Below are 24,193 nucleotides of genomic sequence, written 5' to 3' on the forward strand. Positions count from 1 at the left end.
CAGATAAGAATTTTGTTCTTTATGAATAATCTGCACTCAGAAATGTATTTAGAAATCATTTCTCTCTGTCAGTGAAGTTAACCTGTACTTGATGAAGTACTACTATAAAATAATATCTGTTAATTTGTCATTAACTATAAAAAGCACTTGTCACCATTAGGGAGCACTTGAAATAAAAACAGATAACAACCCTAAGATTTTCTTTTAATCTACTAAGCATATTAAAGCATATTAAACCAGTGGTTAGAGACTTTTTCTAGTGTTTTTAATAGAGAAAACTTTGAATCTATCTTTGCTCTTCTGGCTTGGAAAAGGCATTGTTCACTCCTAAAAAAACCTTAATAACTAAATCAAGTTTTTACTTCTTTCCTCACCTCTTTATTTATTATACAGTGTTACAAAGCTCAGCTCTACTCCATCTGAACTACCATGGCAAGATCATTGAAGAAACAGAACTGTGTTGTCGCAAGAAGCCGAACGTGATCAAATGACCTTCACTACACATAGAAGACATCTCATTCAAGTCCCATCACTCAGTAGCAGCACATTATAAAAATACATCATCGTTATAACTTACCTAGAATGTCAAGAAATTTCTTTTGAGGTATATGAATATATTCAGGAACAAGTTTCATCCAAGGTATCCACCTTTTTTTTAAGACATCAAAATGGAAGTCATACAAAGTTGGTAGTTGACCTGCAAAGCATTTAGCAATTGGAGATTTTCTAGAGTACTTAAATATTTCATGAGAAAATAATCTGAGAGGAAAATAAAAAGATTTGGGACTAAGTGGTACAACTGTGTGTTCCATTTACTTGGTATTCAACAGGTTAATCAACCACAATTTTTCTAGGCTAGTACAAGGATCATATCACCCTTTTTTGAAGCATCCTTCCACTGGTTACCACTGGCTCTCTTCAGCTTTACATAGAAAAACATTGCTTGAGAATAGACCCGCAATTGAAAGTGATTCAACATTACTGTCTTTGCAGGGTTTTCGGTGGTAGTTCTACAGGGATCATCAAGGTAGCTGGAAGGAAGAACAATGCTCCACCTTCATGGAAACAAAGCCCTTGTTACTCTAATCAAAGAGAATCAAAGTAAATTATGAGAAAATCCTACCTGGTAACTCCCCAGGCTTAGCTAGGACGTTATCATCATGAACAGTAGACATAGAGGAAAGACGTTTAACTGTTTCATCAAACTTAATTCTTCCAGTATCAAGAAGAGCAGCACCTAGGGAGCAATATAAAGCTTCCAAGAAAAAACACTCCAGAACATCAGGCTCATCATATTGTGTCACGATTAGAGCTTCCAACATCATAGTTAACTGCACTACCTGTTGTAAGACAAGACATGCAAACAGAATTGACAATTAATAGCATGAAATCTCTTAACATCTCTCTCAGCTGCCTGAGTGTTTCATGATCCTTTGTCCTTACAAGTACTATCTATTAGCATGAGTATTAATGACCACAGAAGGGCACTATAAGGAAACAATTCTTTCTATTGTCTCCTGCTGCTGATCACTGCAAAACTGACATTTCAGTACGGGCTCTACTACTGCATCCTCTTTGGCAGATCTTTATTCTCTCCATAATTTAGTTTCATATTTTCACCATTACTTTGCATTCCTCACCATATTTAAATCTGTTTGAGGAACAATGGTCTTCAGCCTTTCTCCTTGTCTGCCATCCACAATTCCCTCTGTGATCATATCAATAAGGTAAGGCACATATTTTTCAAAAAGATGATTCAATTCATTTCTCTCTTGCTGCAGGAAGAAAGGGACAATAATTCAGCACATACAAACACTGAAAGCTGTTTTATGGCAGCAATGTTTCTCATCACTATCTCATTAACCAACTGTGATTATTCCTGAAGACCTCACTTCAATCAAAGGGAAGACAGGAAGAAATGTGACACTTGTATGGACTGTTACTTCAGGAGGTGTTACTCTACAATCATCAGCTGATAACAACTAAATTTTCTTGCTTCAGTTTGCTGTGAACTAGAGTTTTAAATCTGAATGTATGCAACAAGGACCTAAGCAATCTCTCTGTTAACTCTTTGTGGATTAGATAATTTCTTAGATTTTCACTTCTCAAATTCCATTATAAAAATCAAAGGTGAGCTAGTTTGTATTTACATATGTAATGGAACTCAGAGACAGGGGCCTTCATAATAAATAAATTACAAGGGAGTTCATAAAATCAGACTGCCTTTACAGAGATTTTTTTAACATTTGTCCACAGGTCATTATTTAATACAGACACTCTGATCAAGTGCAAAAATTCCTACCTCATTTCCTCTTTCTTGGGTCCATTTTTGCCAGTAAGGTTTATATTTCAGATTTTTAGGATCTACAAAGACCATTCCACAGCGGGATACTGTGGCAGGAGATGCATACTGTAAATCTCCAACCTATGAAATAATTATGTAAGATAATCATACACCTTAACAACGAAAAACAGCCACAGCAATTGCTTTTCAGTCTTTGCAGACGAAGTTGGTTCTAACCTTTCCTGTGTGTTATATTGTACAGTCATCACTTACCTCAAACAACAGAGCACAATGTGCCTGGAGCCTAATTCGCTCCCCATTTGCTAAGGTCAATAGTTTGTTGTCATCCATCACAGAATTCATATTTTCCACCCAGAGAGCATCCACGTCTCCATCAAACAGAATGTACCTATGGATACAGAAGTCAATTGACCCAATGACTGATTTTCTCCATTTTAACTAACATTTATTTCAGAATATAGATCCTCCTCCAAAGTGTTTGTGCCAGTACCCATGCTTTGAAGCCTTCCGTGCATTTTTGATACTTGAATAGTTTCCATTCACCTCACTGAGGCTGGAAACTCACAAGGGAAGACAGACAAACCCCTACAGACTTCCTGTTCATTTTACATTTATTTTTGAAAATATGCAGTATCAAATCTTTTATGTTATAACAACAACACAATATCAACATAAAAGTGAAGAGTATCTAAAAATGATGATGATGATTTCTAGCTCTCTACCTTCGCTCTTTCTTGTCAGTAGGCTTGTTGATATCCCGGAAGATGTTTGACAGGACTCCATCTGTCCAGTCTCGTGTGGTAGGGTCAAGGATCCCATATAGCTCAATCACACTCATAGCTTTAGGATTCAGTGTGTAAAGCTTTGTCAATAATCCCAGCCTAAAGACATAGAAATAAAAGTATTAAGACTGCTTTTCCACACCATCTCATGCTAACCCAAATTTTATAGTCAACTATAGATCCTATCATGACTACACATGGCAGTCTATAGACTGTGTCATTTTACAACCAGATTTCCATGTATCAAATTCTGTACTCACTTGGTTTGGGCGTGGCACAAAGCATTAATGACAACAGACTTGCCACCTCCTGTAGGTCCAACCACCATTGTAGTGTGACGAGTTAACATTGTCTCATACATCTGAACTACTTTATCCACCTGAAAAAAAAATACGGTTTATAGAACACTGGCTGTAAATCATCTATGGACCAGATCTGCAGCTACATCACACTAGCTAAGCTCTCCCGATTTGCAGGAGTCATTCCAGAGTGCAGCAATGCAGACCAACACTAATGTTTGTGACAAAATTCAAGCAATCAACTTCTTTTTATTATTATTATTTTACCTGGACTGGTAGAACAACATAACCCTCTTCTTCCAGCACTTGTTCTACAGCATCATTAAAGTTAGGATAACGGACTCGAGGACAATCCAGGCCAGGAAATAAGTCAGAGATCAGGCCAAGAAAGAGAGGTACATCTTCAAACACAAATTTAGGAAGATTCATATCTCGTAGAGCTCTCATCAGTACGACATCCTAAACAAAACATAGCAGAAGGAAACATCCAGATTCATTCAACTGCCTATTTGTATGTTGCACTTAAAATCAAGATCACACTCAAAATACACATCAAGGAGTAAAATACTTCAGTTTTAATTGTTTTCGTTACTTTGCATTCTGATGCTAACTTGGTCATGGAGGGGACAAGGAAACTCAGCAAAAAACAGTGACAAGTGCCACTATCTCTAAGGCATGCATACTATAGCAGATTTGTAATCACAACATCTTCCTAATGAGAAAGGTAATCTGTCCAGACCAACTAAGTCACTGGTCTACCTCATTGAGCTCAGCTGATCCTCTCTTCAGCTCTCCAGCCATCACCAACACTGACTTGAGGGCCCGCAGACCAAAGTCATAATGATGTTGTTTAGAAAGTTGTTCTTTAGCCAACTTGTATAGTACTGTCATCTTTTTGGCAAGGGTCTATTTGAGAGATAAGTTAGAGCATCATAAGCACATAAGTCACAACCAAACACTGACTGTGTATACAAATGTGTGTATATTCATAAGGAGAGCAGCACAATTTTCTTACCTTTGCCATAAGGAACCCTTCAGAAAACAGCATGATTTCGCAGATTTGCTGGAGATCTGGTACAATAACAACCACAGGCCTGAACAAAGCTTTTACAGACTCGGGGAGCTCAGTCCGACCAGCATAGCCAGGATTCATAGTAATAAAGATGCCCATTCGGTTATCAAGAGTAATTTCCTGTCCTTCAAACTGAAAACGTAAGGAAATGCTAGTAAAATGTGCATTTGTAATCAAAAGAAATAGCAACATTTACTAAAAAGAGAAAAACAGTATTATTATGAAACCTACTTAAGATAAAATATTCCAAAATATTAGCTTTAGATATTCACCTGGATACATTCACCTGACTATGTGCACCCTAGATATAATGATCAAGACATTTCGCACTTCTTGGTCAATTTTTCTGTCTGAGAATCCCAAATCTTATAAACATCAATAAGCTTATCAGCTTAACTTACTTTTATTCCTAATTACTATTATCCTTTTTACCATTATAAGATTACTAATATTCTTCTTTACAAAGAAAGAGCCTAGCATGCAACTAAAAAATAGATAAGGATTTAATATGTCTGAAACAGAGACAACATATTCTGTAGTTTGAAAAGTTCTGCACAGATGTATAACAGAAGAAACAATTATTTGACTTAGTGAGGAATTTCCCTGAATCTTAGCCTCAAGCACGAGACCAGCTTTCATACTTATTCTTGACTGCTAATGTTTACCTGAAATGTTTTCAGATGATTCATTAATGCATTTCGAATAGTTTGAATCTGAGAAGAAATGACTGAAAGTACAGAAGCATCAATACGATTGAATTCATCAAAACATCCCCATGCTCCACACTGGGCAAGACCAGAGAAAATTTTACCTACAGCCTTAAAAAGAGGAAAAAAGTCTCAACAAAAGGTATATAAAACTCTCAGCATCAGCAAACATCGGAGTACCCTAAAACTTTTAAAAAGTGGTAAGAACCTCTGGATATTTATAGACAATGAGCTTTTGATAAAGGAGCCAGAAACCTGTCATAGGCTCTTCTAAAATTTACTTATCAAGAGGAGATTGCAGATTCTTTTGTCAGAGAAAACAATGTTTTAACTCTTACTTTGAAATCCATGCCTTCGCCACAGTTAGTCACTACACACAGCAAGCCCAGGGCTTTGGCCAGGTCTTTGGTTGTTTCTGTTTTCCCTGTACCTGCTGGCCCTGCTGGTGCTCCTCCCAAAAACATGGATAAAGCCTTTGGAGACAAACCAAAAAGCAAAGCTCTGATTATATTAGTATTAGATTGCTAACAACCATCGCCAGTTGTTAACAAGAAATCTTTGGGTACAAAAAGTCTTATATTGTGACCTGTAAATCCCCTTTATATTATCTTTGAAAATACTACAACTGGTCTTTAGAAGGATATTGCAACTTATTTCAAATACAACAATGTTCAGATTGTCTCCTAAGAGATAGCCAAGCCACAATGAAATAACTATGTGACTACAGAGAAGACTAATTTAAAAGAGCATGTTAGCAAAACGTCCTTGAACATATATACCTGTGTGAGTGTAAGATAAATGCGATCTGTAAGTGGCGTGATGACAAGTCGTCCATTCAAACCCATATACTCATAACCATAGGAAAACGTGCCCGTGCACTGCCGCACATTCAGTTCATCCGGCTCTCGATCCCAGTAAAAGCGTAGCTGACTTTCCCATTCAAACTCCTGAGCCTGCAGAATGCTACACAAGAGAGGCTTGGTCACATTAAGGAAAAGGATGGGAATATAAATAATAGATTTGGTATTTTCAAAATAGGTTGGAGGGTTTACCTGTCTCTTACAAATGTATCAACAATATCTCTGGCATGAACGTCAATAATAAGAACAGTGTTGTATTTTTTCCTGTCATTTTTACTCAGGGGCTTTGTAATGCAGGTAACCAGGTCATCAATTTGCTGATGCATTTTTTTAGCATAAACTTTCATTGCCTGTTTTTCTCCCTTTTTCACTTTCCGAAACACATCTTCTACCTCCCAGGTCCACCACACCTGGTTAGCAGCCAGCACCATCATGCCTTGGTAGAGTAACATCCATTCAACCCTATGAGGAATAAACATAGCGAGGGAGTCTGAGTTACTGTTTATGAGAAGGTATCACTTTATTTCTACAGTAACTACAGTACAGGCAGAATGCGTAGAATTCTGTCAAGGTAAGATCATAAAAAATCTCCCATGGAAAAATTACCTATTCCATATGTGCAGTCAAAGTGCAATAGCTAATGAGAAAAACAAACTGCACACAACACACATCACTAAAACTGAATATTCAAGACTTAAGGAATGATATACAAAATTATATGTGCATGTATCCATAGTTCCCCACCCACAGAAATAGAGGCTAAGCTATGTATAAATGAAAAAAAATGAAGTCTCTATATTTCTAAATTGCTACAGGCTCATAATACCATATAAGGCTATTTATGTTATCTTTCATGCACTGATTGTTTCACCTGCTTCTGTCTTCACAGTATCGAAAAATGGCTTCTTTAGTAAGAAGCCTATTAGTTCGTCTCATTTCTGCTAGCACTGCTGTCATCCAGTTCTCCACTCTGCCTTCTGCAGCTACAGCCTTGCGGAACTCCATCACCTCTCCCTCGGCTGAAATCATGGCTGTTGCAATCTTCTCACCGCTATCACCATCCCGAAACCTCAGGGAAGCTATGTTATCATACATCTGAAATGCATCAAGAAAGAAACTAACTGACATCTGAAAATCCAAGCTTCTACAATTTAAGTGTAGCTAACCCTCATTTAAAGTTGAAAGGAAATTTCTATGGACTTTAAAGAGAAATAGATCCAATTTTAAGTAATCAAATGCAAATGCTGATGAATTCTCATAAACCAAACTGGAGAATAAACAGGCAGATAAATCTGACTCAAATTACATTTTTTTTCCATGGAAAATAAAAATCTATCAAGAGGTACAAGAAGGTAATATCATGACTAATAATTGCAGAGCATCTCAAACCTTGTACTATGACTGATACTCATCTGTGCAAGAGACAAGACAGACCACGGACTATATTTCACTTGGTTACTCAGAAGATATTCTTTATGGGTAAAAAATATTAGCACACCCTCAACATAATGTTCAGGATTGCCTGTTAAACTCTAAAACATCTATAAGGAAAGGGCATTGGGAAAAACTGAACATGTTACCTTTATCATGTGTTCCTGGACACACAGTGGGTCACTGCTGCCAAGGATACTAAGCAATTCCTCATCAGATATAAAGAAAAATCTTGGGAATGCATTTCGCTTTGAATCCAAATAATCATTCAAGCTTTTCTGACATTTTTCTAGTCCATCATTTATATGATGGAGGTCTGACAGTCGATTTGGGGCTTCACAGCATTTTTTTATTATTGGTTCTTTTACAGTTTCATCCATTATCTACACGGGGAGAAAAAGAAGTTTAGAAAATACTGAAGAGCAATGCATTATATGGAATTATATTTAGCAAAATACAGGAGCAATCTAAGTTCTCACAGACTTGATTTTGAGGTAGTTTAAATATCATTGACCATTTTTGCTGTGCTATAGGAACATATGGATATGGTATGTTGTCACAGCTGACAGCATGAATAGGAGATACTGTCATAACACAAGTGTGAGAGAGAGAAGTTTGTATCCCAAGACACCAAACATAAGAACGTACTTTGCCATAAGAACTTTGCTTCAGTATACAGTGGTATTCAAGTGAAAAATACATACAGCATTTCAGAATCACAGTATTATTTCAATTTTGTAGATAGGAAAAAGAAAAGCCATACCAGGAGCATGAGTTCAGTATAGAAAGGTTGATAATACAGCAGGAAAGCCTTTTTAGCAGACACAGCTCCTCAGCCTACAGAAATGCATCTAATCTCCCTACTGCAGTAAAAAAGTCTATCTAATAGAAGGCAAAGGGGATTCTGCATCCCAATACTGCCAGCTAAGGATCATGACTTTGCTCATGATTTAGTGTCAGTCAGTTACTTGCCTTTTTAAACATCGCGTCTATGCTATCAAATTTTTTTGCTTCATCTGGAAGTTGTGATCTTATATCCCCACCAATAAAGATGCTCTCCAGATACATCCATTTTCTCTGAACCACCATCCAGATCTAAGAAAGTCACATGTTACCATCAAAGAAAAAAATACAATGGAAAGCCCTGATTATAAACAATAAACATTAATTATTTAGTCAAGCACTTTGCTCCTTACCTCAATTACTTCACCAATCAATGAGAGAGTTTTTTCCCAGTGATGAACAGTTGACAGGAAAGGGCCCACAAATCGGCTGCCTGAAATGCTCTGAAGATTGACAGTGTTGTCATCAAGAATCTGTATAATTTCATCCACAGATCCCAGAATAAAGCCTCGTTCCTGAGTGCCTTTGAAGTATTTTTGTACAGTGAATTTCATATGTTCCCATGTATCTACTATTTCCTTCACACCCTGCATAACAGCATAGAGATGAGCTTTTCAGTCTTCAAAAGGTAGAGAATTACAATCCGAACATAAAAATAGAACCATAGTTCAGCATAATTTTTGCACATATTTTCTTACTCTAGTTTATAAAGTGACTATGCCAAAACAACAGATTCTTCTTCAGATCTGTTTTTGTAAGCCAAAATCACTTAAGGTAATGACAAAAATCCAATATGCTGCCAAAGCCAAAACAGCTAATGTGCCATGCTATAGCTTATTAACCAAGCTATTGATCTAGTTATGATCAGTCACATCACAGCAGATCCCGGAAGACGACAGACTTTATTATCATGCCAATAAACACCTCACATAAAGACAAAGACTGTTGTCATCTATGCCTTTTTAGTTTTAATATGGCTTTTAAAGTTACCTTCTCAATGCTAAGCTCCTTAACAGCAGTTCCAACTATTTCGCTGATAACATCTGAATGTCTGTGAAGCTCCATAGCAAACATATTCTCCAAAGTGAATGTTTCTGTTGTCATTTCAAAACTTGTTCCTGTTCTCTCCATAAGCTCTTGCCAATGTCTGTGTGTTAAATGGACATATCAAGAAGGATACCTGACACTATGATACAGTAAAGCTGATGGAATACATCATATGTATAAGATGTAGTATAATACATAATCACGTCACAATATTTTTCTATTCTACTACTTAACAAGAAATAGTACTTTGAATATACCAGGTATCCTAGCCTTCCCTACAAGTTATTACACAAGTTTATTAAACAGAATGTAAAGCAAGATCCCAGTATGTGAAATTAAAAGTTCTCACAAAACAAACAAAATCTCCTTGTATACAGAATAATGGATTTAAATAAATCAGATCAAACCTGTCTCTTAAAGCTTCATTTTTTAAATCAAGCAACAAAGGAATGGAGTCTCGAAATGCCTTCATTTTTGCTTCCAAGTGAAAGGCCACTGGCATGCTGCGAACTTGTTTGGGCAGCTTTCGAAGGGCTTTAAGAAATCCTTCAATTCCTTCCTGAAGAACCTGAACATTTAGGTTTATCCAGAGTGTCTGAGACCATTCCTCTTTAGCTTCCTGGGAGCAAAGTCATAAGGAGAAAAAAAAAATCACATTCCCTTTTAGATGTAGAGACCACAGACTGGATGCAGATGCGATTGTATTTAACATTTTACAGACACAGGTTCATGTCCAAGAGATATTCATAGCCAAATACAACCAGTTGTATAGAACAGGAAGCACATCCATAATATACATTACAGGAGATCAGCCCAGCCCTTAAAGATAAGGTATCTGAATTTTGGGGGAAAAAAAGCAACAACAATAACAAACTACTAAATAGCTCTTTAAGACCAATTAAGGCCAGAGATACCTACTGTGATCGGAACACAGAGTCCCACTGAAATCATAAGGCCTTCTGTGCAGTAAGACACCACTCCAGACAATCAAGACCCGTTCCTATTCAGTAATAGTATGTGCTTGGCCCACTATTTCAGTATGGTTTTACTCTTTTACTATCATTACTAAATCTATATCATAGTGATAGTCAGTTAAAGATGACAGCTGATTTCATGCGAAAGCTTAGGAGCAGAGATGATAGCAACAAGAGTACAGCCCAGTCCCTTCTGTCTTTCTCTCTCTCTCTCCCCATTCTCTCTCTGTATGTGCATATATATAAGTGTGTATGTTTGTATACGCACAGTGCAATACTTACTCTTTGTAATTTATAAATTTCATAGATCTGCTTTAGGCCTCTCATATCATTTTGTGCTTTAATTAACTCAGGGTATAATGTGATTGGCAAGTCAAAAAGTTTCTCAGCATTGCCCAGTTCCTGATGACTTTCTTCCAGATCTTCCAATTCTTTTTCAAAAATGTCCATGAGTTCCAATCCTAGGAGAGAAAGTTTTCTAGATGAGCATTCCTATGGATGTTGACAGACAAACAAGGCAGAACTTGTATATAGTCTTATACTCTATAGAAGTTACAGTATTAAAAATGTCACATTCTTGAGTGATCGGTTTGCATTTTAATAAGGAATCATAACTTTCTCATTTAGCATAAAATTTGAAGCATTGTCCAAAGACTAATAATGTGCAGACATCACTTCACAAACATCAAACTATTTACCTCTATCAAGATCTTCCCCAACAGCACCGGGTCCCTCTGTTGTGAATCTATGGAAAAAATCTGCTATCTCTTTCCTGTAGTCCCCCACTTGCTGCCGTGTAATCTAAAAAGAACAATGTTTAAATTGTTTGCATTTCTATTTCTAGTTTTTTACAATGTTACAAATATTACCTCTGTAAATGTCTTTTTTATGCTTCCAAGGCTGTGATCAACATCCGATGCCTCAGCTAAAAGAGCCTCCCACTTTTCCCTAATCTTGTTAGCCATCTCTTGCTCTTCCTTAGGTACCTAAAACAAAACAAGTAACATCTCACATAAGCAAAAAAGACTCAAGAAAGTGAAGAAGATATGATCACAGTATTAAATTTACAAAACTTTAAAAAAAGCATTTGACTTATCTGAATCAGATTTAAACAAATGCAGTATGTCCATTTAAAAAGGATATATTGATCTGAGAAGTGGGGAGTTGAACTAGAGAATTTCCAGACATCCCTTCAAAGTTCAACAATTCTAAGATTCTGTAAAATACTTTAGGAGGGAAAGATTTATTCATTGCCATGTAAGGCAACTGTACCTCTAGCCCAAACTGTAAATATTTTATGAGACAAGACACTCACTGGAATATTGTACATTGCAAGAGTTCGGTATCTCTCCTGGATGTCCAGATATCTCAGTTCGACCTTGAAGGTTATGTCTTTGATCTCTGCAATTGTACCAAGGACAAATTTGAGATCTTCCAGGGAATCAGGTGGTGTCTTAAGATCCAGTGATAATCTCTGTAAAAAGCAAAGACAACTTTCAGAAGCAACACCGACAGAATAACTCATCAGAATTGTAATTATGAGTCAAACAAAAATCAAAATAGGGAATATGAAGATTCATTTTTAATTTTAGTCAGTGTGATAATGATCACATATCGAACTGAAACTTTCATACTGAAAGTATGAAACTTTCAACACTACTTTTTTTTTTTCACCTCACTATTCTCTCCTGTTTCCCAGCTGCAGAGAGTGCAGCTCATTTCTTTGCTGAATGGCATACCAGAGTACACCAACTAGTTTCTATCAGTTGAGAGAGAGGTTCAAATAATCAGCTGCTACTCAGTGCTAACTCTATCAGGAAAAAAAGAAGTGAAAGCATCTACCTCAATCTCCTCCTGAAGACTTAAAAGTTCCTCTTTTGCAGACTCATTAAGCAACTTTCCAAGCGAAATCACCCAGCCTCTAGCACTTTCTTGCAAGGTAGAGGCTAAAGATCCCAGCTGAAGCCTGATAAACCGCTCATCTTTAATCAAGGGCTGTTGAGTCACATCTTGAGCTATCTTTGTATAGAATTGCAACTTTTCATCAAAGATGACACAAGCAGGTTTTTTGGTAGCAAACTTCTCCATGACTATGTCTTTGTCTAATTTCCACAGCAGACGATACCTCTTCCATCTGTTCAAATAATTACTGAGAAAAGCCAGAAGTTTGTGGACATTCTGAGTGATGAGAACAGCCTGCTCAATTATCAGAGGGTTCTGGGAGATATCGTTGTAAAAACTCAAGGTGATAACTTCATCCTCCTCAATCCGCTGAGGAGGGCATTCAATACATGTGCCGTGCATCCATCGCACAAAATGCTGGAGTTTGCAAGAAAGAGGTGCAAAATAATTACTTTGTAGAGAGAATGATATCCCTGAAATTGTTCATTAGCATTTAGGAGACTAAGTAGGAAATAGGGTGAGTATTTGCCCAAATATAAAGCGAATTAACTTATTATAACAAGAGGGAAACTCCAGCAGCAAGTAAATGTTAATCAAGAATTACCTTAGTGACTTCAACGCAGTCTCGAATACACTGTACAGTCATTTTCTCAATCTCACCAGCATTAGGTTGCAAGATTATCTCAGGAGCAGACAAAATAGTTTCTGTTTGGAACAGTGGCACATTTGAAACAATGGAGGCATTAAAAGACTGCAAATTCCTGGAAGAGAAAAACAAATCCTGTCATAGTTATAATCAGGTACTGCCAACCATGGAAATGCCCAGCAGGGATTGCAATTATCAGCTATGCGCTTAGATATGAAAGCAGATCCATTCAAAGTCAGTTAACATGAACTTCAGCTGGAAACCCAGCTGTGTATCTGAGAGCAGAATTGTCCCACTAAGACTTATTTAATGCAAAAGCTTCTCTGGCCAGAAAAAGCTGTAAGAAGGAACAGAAGGGGATATCCTGGTGCAAAAAGATCCTGAGACCATAGTTGGCTCCAAGAAAAGGCTCCAGCACAGAAGGCACATCCAGGTCTTTGTAACATCCTGCCACAGGAACCCCCTTGGCTCCAGCTGCTACTGAACAGGTACGGCACAACACAGCAAACGTTTGTCCTTGTACTGACATTCCCAGCATTATGGTGCATATGGCACCCAGATGTAAAGTTCTCAAGATTGCCTCTTTTGGTAAAACAAGGCTTTGATTTTAAGAACAAAGATGGCATATGCAAAATATATATACCACAGAAAAGCTATCCTACTTCTCTCTTCTGCCAACCACTTTTAAAAATTCATTTTCTCAGAATTACAATTTCTCCTTTATCTTTTTAATCAGTTCTCCATCTTTGCATATAAAGCCAATACATAAATACAAACCAAATACTCCAGCTCCAGATCTCTGAGATATTCAGACAGAATATCAGTATATATGAATTTAGATTAAAAGATCTGGAAAAATCCAAAGATGAATGACAGAACATTCTTTAAGGCAATCAACTTACTTCAGAATTAACTGTGTCAACACCTGATAAATCCTATTTTCCCAGTATGCATAATACGAAAATAATTTGGGAGATTTGCCACTGTTTGTATTGGCAACCAACCCTTCCACTTTTGTTAGCAATGGTCCAATAGAAACATATCTTCTGACCATGTGTTCCACATCTTTTACTCTTTCACACTTAATATGTTCAAAAAATTCTTTCACTTCTGCAAAAGATAAAAAACAGTATTAACTATAAAAAATCTAATGGATTTGAAAAACTGAATAATTACCTGGACTTTATTTATGAACATGAAATTAATCTTACATAAAAAAAACCTTCATTTATTAATGCTTGAGTTATTAATATTTCAACTCTTTGATTTTATAAGGAATCAGACATCTCAGAAAGCTTCGTAAGAAACATGGTCATCACTCAAGTGACCAGGAGGCCTGGGAGATGCCAGTTTCAGGTCACCTTCCTGCACTTTGCCTCTGGGAGAAACCACTGCAGTTCCAATGCCCTACAAGAGTGCTCTGCAAAAACTGCAGCCTAAAGTCCCAAATAATGCACACAAGAAGGAAAAAAAGAAAACAAGGACTCAGCAAGGTAGACACAGGACTATATAGACAGACACAGATGATCCACTTATAAATCCACCTCTCTCTTTCCCTCTTTGAAAGCTTTAAGGTAATGAAGCTCTGCTTGTTGCTTCATGTCTTATATCATAAAATACTTCTGTAATTAGGTTTGGAAATCTTAATAGGGGTTGATCTCAGCAACTAGAACTGCAAAGTAGCAGGCAATGGAAAATAAAGCATCATGGACCTTGGACCTGAAAAAAATAATGTAAAGACTTACTAGGGAGTTCATCACCATTTTTTGAAGGTGGAGCCTTGAAGAGATTTGTTGATTCTATTAGGAGAAGTTTGTTATTTATATCTTCAGAATTCTTATGAATCTGATGGATAAGTGATTCAAACTTTCCAATGGCTTGTGTACAGCGGATGATGAAGTCACTAATACCTTGAAATAAATCACAAACTTTCTCTTACCAAAATTCTTGCCAACACATCAGTACTCGCACAACCAAAGGTGTTAAATCTCTGAAACTGAAATGACACTCTGCAGAAAGATGGTTTAGATCATTTCTCACAGGAGAGCTTCCTTCCAGCTATATTATTTAATCTTCTATACCCATTTTTGCACCGAGCTTTAAATATAATAAAAATATAAGAAACATCTTCCTGGAATAGACCCTATCTAGCCCATTATTTTATCTCTGGTAGTGGCAATAGGATATACTATTTAGGGCTACATTGTTCTGAGTACATCAGACAGGTCTGATGCAAAAAATAAAGAATTAAAGACTTTTTTTAAATGGAAAATCAGTATCTAGGGTCATTTTAAAATAGCATCTCAGGTACCCAAGGAATTCCAGTTGAGTCTCCTATGTCCTGATCTGAATACTCTCCAGAGCTCTTGAATATGATCATCAAGAAGCTTGGTTTCTGCTTCATCTAATGTTCCCATTAATCGGTGATAGTGATCCAGCATGTTTTTCAGTCCATCTATGTACCTAATGAGTGCGAAAAAAAAAAGTCAGGAATTGCCTGATCATAATCATTAAAATTAGGATTGCCTAGAAATAAGATCTGAACACAGATCAAAGTACAGATCACTTTCATTTCCTATTCAGAAATATAAACCAAATATGAAGAAATTCACCATTGAATATTGATTATAAATCCAGTTCATTTCCCACTGAAAACAAACAAAAGATTTGAAATGGCTCCAAAAGTAATTAGACCAACTCTTCCTGACCCAACCCAGAAACAGTATTAAAAACAGACTCCGTTTGAAGCACATAAATGAACCCAATGGGTGATCTTAAAATCCATTTGGAACTGTTATCTGCATTTTTATGTGCCTACATGGAACAAAGTGACTGCCCATAGCAGCACAATAAGAAAGAGACCTTGAATATGACATGAAATCTGAATAGAACTAACAATTCATTGCTAAGAAAAAAAAAAATCTTTCTTTCTTCTTCTTACAAGTTTTAATAACATTAATTTGTAAAACATACAGAGAGTGAAAGACACAGACAGTGCCAGAGAAAAGATTATTAATATAAAGTGACCATTAGTAATTTTATTTATGAAAAAAAAAACATTAGATCTCCTATTACCAAACTGTGGTGACTCAGGACGATGCTGCTTTGGGAGTCAAATAACTTAAAACACTAACATAAACCTGCATGGGAGGAGGTATTTGGTCTTAGTCTTATTAGTATTAGCCTTACTTGAGATATTTGTCTTCTTGCAATGCAACATTTCTTGCCATTTCTGGGATTGGAAGCCCCATTTGTTCCATGTACTTTGTTTCACTGATAATCTCATGGAGTCTGGGAGAAAAATTCACACTGAAATGGACAGGTTTCTCCACGGCAACAGCCTCATCTGCTACAGAGTTCTACAACACAAGAAAGGAAGAGAAGCAGAAATGAGGGGAATATCAAATTGTTAAAATAGAAATGCACAGAAAAACAATATTTATCAATCTGCCAGGTCATTCAGGAGCTGCAACCAACGCCCTATGGAAGGTTGCAAAGAATTTTGATTTCCATTTTTTCTGACAGAAAAGTCCAATGTTTTACCTTCCCATCTCTCACCTGCTCAGAAGTCTCTAGGTTAGCGCGTGTTACAGGTCCAGTAGAAACAATTTTATTCAGCAGAGTTTTTTTCAACAGTTGTGGAAGTATCTGTTCTGTCCCATCTCTCCACTGACTATACTTCTGATCTTCGTACTCTTTCATCTTCTTGGCCACTTGAAGATATATCTGTTTTACCTAGAAAATTAATTAAAAATCATTTTAAAGATCAAGAGTAACAAGAATTTCACCACCCTATCTTAGTAAGTCTTTTTAAATATTTTGGTAGATGAAGGCAACTAAAGACTTGTAATTAATGCAGGTCATAGGGAATTCAGGCTCTTGAGTGGTAGCACTAATTCTGTCATTGTCTGTCCACAAGTCAATGGGAAGTTCCAAAACAGCTCCCGTTTATAACATATCCCTGTCTACAAAGACATTTTTGGAACTTCAGCTCACATAAGGGCACTTTCCTGAGAATAAAGGTATGAAGAGAGTATTTCTTCCCTATTAAAAAGCAATAGAGCCAACATACTTCCTTTCCGCGTTCACTAGCGAGCAACTCCTCTGCTTCCTGAAATCGAATAATAGTGTGCTTGATCCGATAGAAAAGGGATCGGGACCAGTATATGGCTCCAGCCACTGGAGGATGATTCTTGCACAGAGGAGGATTTTTGAAGTTCTGAATAAAGATCTGCTTAACATTTCCAACCTTGAAGAGAATGAAATATTGCAAAGAATAACTTCACTTGCTTCTCCATGATCAAAATCTAAGCAGGTATAAAGCAAAGCACTGAAGCAAATTCTGAAGTAAAATCCTGACTGAGTCCTTTGGATGGTGAATGACACTACACATGTGTCTAGATACACAGATTTATGATTTTCAACAGGTAAAGAGCTTTGTGTATTTCTTAAGATATTAAACAAAATACCTCTTTACAATATTGGTCCAAAATATCATTGAATTTCATCATCATCTGCTTATTAATGGCTTCACGAGAGCGGATGTGTTTGAAGTTTAACAGCATGTCAAAGGCAGCTTCTGCGGATCGAAGCGTCTTGAAAGATTCATCAACAAAGTTTTTGGCCTCTTCTTCAATAACCTAATCAAAGGAAGAAGGCCAAACAAATACTATCACTTAAAGGTTTGCAAAACCAAAGGAAGACAAAATGAAAATATCTTTCTTTAACAGTGGTCAAGTACGTTTTTAGTTGCCTTTTTACAATAAATTATTAACAAACTGATGGATTTCCAGCAAGTTAACAAAAATGACCATTAACCCAGACACTACAGGGTAGGGATGTAAGTTGCAAGAAGCATCGTAACAATTTGTGTGCTTTCAGTGTGCTAGTTGAGGAATGAAGAGCTAAATGAATTCAAAAAAGGGACGTTTTACTTCTTTGAAGGACATACTTGAGATTTGTCAGCCCATGGGTACAGAGAGGTCATATGCAGCCATACGTCACACTGTAGTGCGTAACCATATGTCACACTGTAGCAATTCAGCCAACGAACAAACAGTACATTTCACCAGTTACCAAAATAAAGTAGAATTATAAGCAAAAATACCTTTAAAAAAATACTTGCTTAAAATTTTGGTCAAATTCTTCACATTTTCATTTATATATTTATTTCTTATTTTATCTTTCAAAATTATATTTTCTTTACGGGAAAATGCTGACATTCTATATAGGAAGTAATACAAGAAAATCACAATATACAGCACTTACTAAAACTCCTTCCTTGAACTCTTCCATAACAAATCTCCACTGATGTGCACATTTGATGCTAAAAGGGTCAAAAGTCAGTTGCTCCATAGGATTAGTTAGCCCATCTACTCTTCTCAATACATCATCAATACGTTTTGGATCACCCGTGACAGCTTTAAGTTCAGGACCAAATATATTATAAAATTCTTCGATGACCTGTTTGTTTGGAAGAAGACACCAGAAAATCTTTTTTGTTGTTGTTTCTGAGATATAACTGTTATCTTTTTGTTACTATTTCCTTTAAAAATAGCAACAGTCTAGCAAACAATTTTTACTGTGATTTACATTGTAAGTAGATTAAAAACAATCCTACAGATCCAACACTGTAGTTATTACATAGATGATATCAAGTTATGACTTCTTTCTATTATATTTCTATTACAGGGGTTTTACAAACACAGTTTATAGCATATAATGAACAATTGATGGACCATGAATATTTCTAGTCAATCTGCCTTGGGCCAAAATATAGCATCTATCCATTTGTATAAATTAATCTGCAATTGATATGCTAGTTCATATATTGTTGAATTTGATATATAATATTTATAATTATATTACATGTGTTAATTTACTTAAAGAAACTGAATATACAATCCTTTTTATTACTGTGCATATTACTACCTGCAAAGTATCATACAGATCTTGACAGATTGAAGCCATATAATCTGTTTTTTCAAATAAACGTTTTCGGTCAAATTCCCAACGCTGCTCTCTTCCTGATGCTTCAATTTGGGCACGAACACTAAAATAAGATTTCTTCCATTCTTCGAGTGTGCTTTTAGCTTCTGTCACTTTATTTTTCGCAGCAGTTCTATCCTCTCTGTTAACCAAATGAAAATAGTTAACAGATCAAAGATAGAACAAAACTCTACGGCTAGAAAATGACTTCCGATCCGGATTTACATACCCAGGTTTAGCAGCTTTTAAAAAGAGAACTAGACAAAACTTAAAATATAATTGTGAGGTCTTCATTTTCAGCAGGACTGATTTTGAAAGGAGATATTATTTCAGAACTGGATGACATTTATGCCACTTTTGCGCCAGTATAATTCTAGTGAATTCATTGGTATTATTTTTTTATGCCCTTTCAAGACAAAGGAGGACAAGCAATCATTTCTTCAGGAATGATTCAGTAATCTATGCAGTTATAAAACGGTAGGATATTTAAGTTGTTCTAATACAATTTCAGATAGTAAAAAGCATTGTAACCTATTTGATGAAACCATTTACCCTACTGCCTGTAAAACAAAGTTTTAGTAAGGGCAGCCTAACTAACAAAGAATCCAGTACTTACTTAAACAGGGTACGTAAATCCACAACTTTGCACACTCTTGTTGAAATTTCCCACGCAATCCGTTCCATGAGTGGTACCATCCTCTCATCCTTGTTGTAGTGCCGTGAGATAATCCACACCATTCGCAGGGCGTTCATCAGTGAAGGAATTGTATCCAGCACAACATTAAACCCAGTGCCATGTGTCAAATTCTGTTTAGTGTATTATAAACATTGTGAATAAGCTACCATGAAAATACACAGATGTATATTCTATCAAACAATATTTACCTAACACTCTCAAGGCTACGATTTAATAAAACAAACTATTTGCAGCTCTGCTCTTACTTCTACTTCCAAGTACCAGAACAACTGTATCTCAAACAAAATAAGCACACCTTATTCTAATTATATATAAAAATCTAGAGTGTATCTTTATTAACTATTTAAAAATAAGTAAATACATAAATAAATAGCTGTGATTATAGTAACAGAGAAAACAAACTGAGATAAGTATTGGTAAAGCTTCCTAAAATTTTCTTAGGGATACATACCTTCAAATGGCGCTCAAGAGTTGAAAGAAACCTAACATTATCTAGAGCTTCCACATGATGTTTGCGGAGATCAGTTAAGACATTCTGTAAACTTTCAAAATGCTCAGATTCAGCTTCTTGTAGTACTTCCAAGATTTTTTTCACTTCTGGAAGCTTAATCTGCTCAGAAAGTGCACTTAAAGTAGCATTTCTTTCCCGCCAGAAATCAATTTCTGCAAGTGGACCATTACCCTACAAGTAATGAGGAGTAAAAAATAACAAAGTAACTTATGAGTCTTTATGTAAATTATGAGTTTTCTCATAAAGATTGAGCACACAAGCTTTATGAAAAGACTGTTTGTGCTTTCTTTTCAATATGCTGTATATTGAGGGAAAATAGATATGAATCAATCGTGAAAAAAATACCATACAGAAGAAGATCCTTAAAATCCAGAGGTCTTTTTATACAGGCTGAGGAACTTCTCAGACAGAGCATATCCCAGAGTTGGAGCTCAAAACTCCTAACTTGCAAATGTTTAGACACTTGTATACGTGAAGACAGATTAAAAATCAGCACAAGTCATTGCCAAAGATCCCTGTGGAAAACAAAGAAATACCACTGGGGGTATTTCTTACCCCTGGTGTTAGGGGTAAGATTACCTGTGGGACCTTTTTCAGTTGTTCCCCTACAGCTGTGGATAATAATTTTTGCCAAGTAACTGCATAAGCTTCAAGGGTTTCCACCACTTCTGGAGCTTTAGCAAGAACAGTCACTTCTTCATCTAGATTTACATCTGGCATTTCCAGTTTAATCTTTCCTATTGGAAGAAAATGCACCTAAAATAACTATCTTGTTCCATCAGCATCGTTTAAATAAAATATCAAAAACTGTCTACATGTTCTGTCCTAATAAGAGACCAGTTGCTCTGCCATTTGAGAATATGGCAAAACATGTCCAGTTGCTTCAAAGAGTGCAAAGACATAACTAGAAATAACTGAAAATCTCTAAGTTTTTAATCCTCAAACAACTGTCAAACAATTAAGAATCAGGATTAGTATTTGAATGAATATTATCAGTCTGCCTATTGTGGGCTGTTACACCCTCTCTAATGTTAAGACAGTAGCCCCTGCTACAGAATGGATACTAAACAACACGTGACAGTCTGATTTGATTTTCCATTTCCTATGTCCTGCTATGGTCTATGGATACTGGCAGGCAAGGAGGCATGTTTATCCTCTCTCCTTGCAGACTCCATGCTGTCTGCAAGAATATTCATTATATTCTGATTTGGTCCATTTCCCCATTCTGTCTGTTATGTTTAAGGCAAAAAAATATTACTGTCATAGCAATGCGAAACTGGAGCTTCCCTAGAAATTGTATATATTTTCTGTTCTAAAAAAAGCCATTTCTTGGTGAATCTCTTGTCACGTATCGAAACAGCAAAGTGCCAGGAGAGGCAGAATACTTGCCTTCAATTTGTTGTATTGTTCGTTGAATATGGCTTAAGAATTTTTGCATGTTCATTAGGAACTCATTCCTCATTATTTTAATATTACAGTATTCCACAGTCTGTTCTTTCCTTTTTGCAGCCTCAGCCTCAGGTAAACTCCTTTTTTCAGGATCTGTTTCCTCACTATCTGGATGAAAAAAAGCTTCCTCAGCCTGCTGCTGATTATAGGAGAGAAGAGGCAAAAATACCTACAATGCAAACAGGTAGCATAAATTGGAGGACTGACATTTAAAAAAAATAATCCATTTACCTTACTTATAATCCACTTAAGCTTGTTCTTAATTAACTTAATTTAAATGGATCTCTCTATATATCTCCTCTTTAGCATCATTCTCTTTGCATCAAACTCTACAGGGAACAGCTTCAACATAGCTTAGTAGAAGTCCATCAGTACAAAAATAAAGGTATCTGTTGTCACATTTTTAAATGTGTCTCAGGCAGGGTTAGATAATTCAGTGAATAATCCCTGTCCCCACATCTTCATAGAAATTTAGGAAACAAAAATATAAATTGATTGTTAACACAAACTCCATTTTGGCATATTACATTCACTCAGTAAACATTAACATATCTTATAGACATCTGTGCATTTAGAAAAATACTAAATAGATAAATCACTCAAGACTTCATACATAAAAACTGTTACCTGTGCGAAGACATTCTTTAACATCAAAAGAGTGTTACCAGTCAGTGTGCCAAACTCTATCATTTTAGGAAGAATCTCATTAGCTTCAGCCAGGTCATTAGGTTCAGTAATTGTTTCTAAACAGGATACAAAGAATTAGTATAAATATATTTACTTGATAGAGAAAGCAATCAATAAAACATAAGAAGAAAACAAAACCTCTAAGTCAACAAATAAATAGTAGAAATAGTGTCATTGCTTTTATGACTAAATACGAACTGTTGGAATAAAATCTGTGTTTCACGGCCTTCTGTTGTGCATCTGAATTTCAGTCAAGTCAGGAGGACAGATGCTTCAGTTGTGCTCATCACCATATGGCCTTTGAGATAGAGCTCTTCATCCACAACATAGTTTACACAGCTATAGTAACAAAAACTTCTTAATTCCTCTGGTAGCAACATCAAAGTTTCATGCATCTTAGTAAAATGTGCAAGACAAGCAACTTAAAGAGCATAAGAAATGAAAAGTATTCCTAGTTTCCTGGTTTTGCTCTGAGAGTATCGCTGCCCAGATATTAACCTGGTCACGCACCCTCCTTAATCTTCACCTTCCTATTTTCCTACACTGAAGTGCTTTTTAATGCAAATACTGAAAGTGCACAGCCAGTGGTTATTCCGGGCAAATACCTTTGGTGTCTCTCAGAAAGTAGACAATATCACCAGATATAAATTCTTCAGGAATTTCATCAAGAGCCACATAGAAATACAGACGGTCAGCCTTCTGCTTTGTTAACTGAAACAGAAAATCAAAAAAGAGAATGACTATCACTACCTGCCACCAAATTAACTAGGTGGTATCTATTAGGTAAAAGAACAGAAGTACAAAAATCTTTGTTCAGTGTCCCTTACATGCTCTTCCCATTATATTTTTATCTAGCAGTTATTCTAACTACAACTTGCCTGTTGCAAGCAGCTCTGTGAACGGATAATGTGGTATGTAACTATTGCATTTCCTCACTGCAAGTGTAACATTTTATCAAGTAAATTTCCTTTGTAAGGTCATGAGAGTCTATATCAAAGGCTGTTGCAGACACCACAAAACATTTCTTTTGAATGAAATTTCCATTCTTGTAAAATGTTTTGTTCTTGCTCTTCATTGTACCCCTTCAACTTCCCCATCAGTTTTACTGAAACAGCCACAGCCAAAACCCAGTATTTTGACATCCCCTGAAAAACCAAGTGAAATGCAAAAGTTTTACCTGAGGTATGTGTTCCGTACGTTCAGTTGCCAATTTTTGCTCTAGATCACTCAATTCAGACCCAACAGAGAGACCTGACATGCGACCTTGCACACTTGCTTCATCTGAGTATTCCAGAAGGGTCATCTTGCTTTTCAAAGTCATCCCTTAAAAATAAGTAAATAGATAGTCTGCACATTTAAGACAAATCCTTCCAATTAACTTCTCAAAATAAATGACAAGGTATCTTGCTTTTGCAAATAATTCAGAAGCTTATGAGAGCTGCATGGATATTGACAGCAGAGGAGAAAATTGAAACTCTGAGCCTTAGAAAATCACTATCCTCTTCTGACACCTTTTTATTATGTTTCCCCTTTTCCACTTTGTATTAAAGGCTTCTATGCCATTATAGGGCTAAAGTACTTGGCTGATCTTAACGCTTTATCCTTTTTCTTTTCTCATTAAACTACATTAAAACACAGACAGAGAGTAGCTGTTCATCCCAGTCAGTCGCTGTCAGTTTGGGAGAGGTGGAAAAGTCAAGCTGAGAAAAGCATTTCTGAAGGGAACAAATACCCTGAGAAGCTCTGGAGAAACCACTAATTGGCCATTTCTTCTGCTTCGGACCCCATTCTCACAACTCAAACTATGATCCTGGGAATGAGCCGTTATGTTTTGGGTCCTGTGGGAACAGCTCTACCCTAGGACGGTGCCAGCGAGGCCGACCACACCACCGCAGCAGTACCACCTGCAACGAGCAGGGTTTGGCCACCCCAACCACCTACTTCCTTCCAAGGTCACAGGGGAGGCTGTTTGGGACAGCTCTTCTGGAAAGAA

The 24,193-nt window shown here is 36.5% G+C and overlaps 1 protein-coding gene across 1 annotated transcript in view; it reads right to left on the reverse strand.

Moving 5' to 3' along the window:
• DNAH10 (dynein axonemal heavy chain 10) overlaps positions 1–24,170 on the reverse strand; it is a 49,408-nt gene extending 25,238 nt beyond the window's left edge. The window contains exons 1-42 of the mRNA XM_026037482.1: positions 24,142–24,170; positions 23,378–23,523; positions 22,806–22,911; positions 22,141–22,256; positions 21,454–21,682; positions 20,644–20,801; positions 20,005–20,235; positions 19,473–19,663; positions 18,800–18,998; positions 18,137–18,331; positions 16,941–17,117; positions 16,475–16,603; positions 16,058–16,227; positions 15,180–15,331; positions 14,614–14,778; positions 13,771–13,978; positions 12,827–12,983; positions 12,163–12,639; positions 11,636–11,794; positions 11,190–11,306; positions 11,019–11,121; positions 10,599–10,781; positions 9,754–9,961; positions 9,290–9,446; positions 8,653–8,886; positions 8,429–8,551; positions 7,606–7,839; positions 6,897–7,120; positions 6,218–6,487; positions 5,945–6,128; positions 5,504–5,638; positions 5,124–5,276; positions 4,402–4,590; positions 4,146–4,292; positions 3,654–3,845; positions 3,348–3,466; positions 3,028–3,186; positions 2,558–2,693; positions 2,303–2,425; positions 1,641–1,775; positions 1,124–1,340; positions 578–697 (exon numbers count right to left, since the gene is read on the reverse strand). Of these exons, the coding sequence (XP_025893267.1) occupies positions 578–697; positions 1,124–1,340; positions 1,641–1,775; positions 2,303–2,425; positions 2,558–2,693; positions 3,028–3,186; positions 3,348–3,466; positions 3,654–3,845; positions 4,146–4,292; positions 4,402–4,590; positions 5,124–5,276; positions 5,504–5,638; positions 5,945–6,128; positions 6,218–6,487; positions 6,897–7,120; positions 7,606–7,839; positions 8,429–8,551; positions 8,653–8,886; positions 9,290–9,446; positions 9,754–9,961; positions 10,599–10,781; positions 11,019–11,121; positions 11,190–11,306; positions 11,636–11,794; positions 12,163–12,639; positions 12,827–12,983; positions 13,771–13,978; positions 14,614–14,778; positions 15,180–15,331; positions 16,058–16,227; positions 16,475–16,603; positions 16,941–17,117; positions 18,137–18,331; positions 18,800–18,998; positions 19,473–19,663; positions 20,005–20,235; positions 20,644–20,801; positions 21,454–21,682; positions 22,141–22,256; positions 22,806–22,911; positions 23,378–23,521 (7,225 nt within the window). The 5' untranslated portion in view covers positions 23,522–23,523; positions 24,142–24,170. The remainder of the gene's footprint in view (positions 1–577; positions 698–1,123; positions 1,341–1,640; positions 1,776–2,302; positions 2,426–2,557; positions 2,694–3,027; positions 3,187–3,347; positions 3,467–3,653; positions 3,846–4,145; positions 4,293–4,401; positions 4,591–5,123; positions 5,277–5,503; positions 5,639–5,944; positions 6,129–6,217; positions 6,488–6,896; positions 7,121–7,605; positions 7,840–8,428; positions 8,552–8,652; positions 8,887–9,289; positions 9,447–9,753; positions 9,962–10,598; positions 10,782–11,018; positions 11,122–11,189; positions 11,307–11,635; positions 11,795–12,162; positions 12,640–12,826; positions 12,984–13,770; positions 13,979–14,613; positions 14,779–15,179; positions 15,332–16,057; positions 16,228–16,474; positions 16,604–16,940; positions 17,118–18,136; positions 18,332–18,799; positions 18,999–19,472; positions 19,664–20,004; positions 20,236–20,643; positions 20,802–21,453; positions 21,683–22,140; positions 22,257–22,805; positions 22,912–23,377; positions 23,524–24,141) is intronic.
• Between the last annotated feature and the right edge of the window lie 23 nt (positions 24,171–24,193).

Source organism: Nothoprocta perdicaria, unplaced genomic scaffold (assembly GCF_003342845.1).
Source record: "Nothoprocta perdicaria isolate Ctin4 unplaced genomic scaffold, notPer1 scaffold_2, whole genome shotgun sequence".
Lineage (NCBI taxonomy): Eukaryota > Metazoa > Chordata > Aves > Tinamiformes > Tinamidae > Nothoprocta > Nothoprocta perdicaria.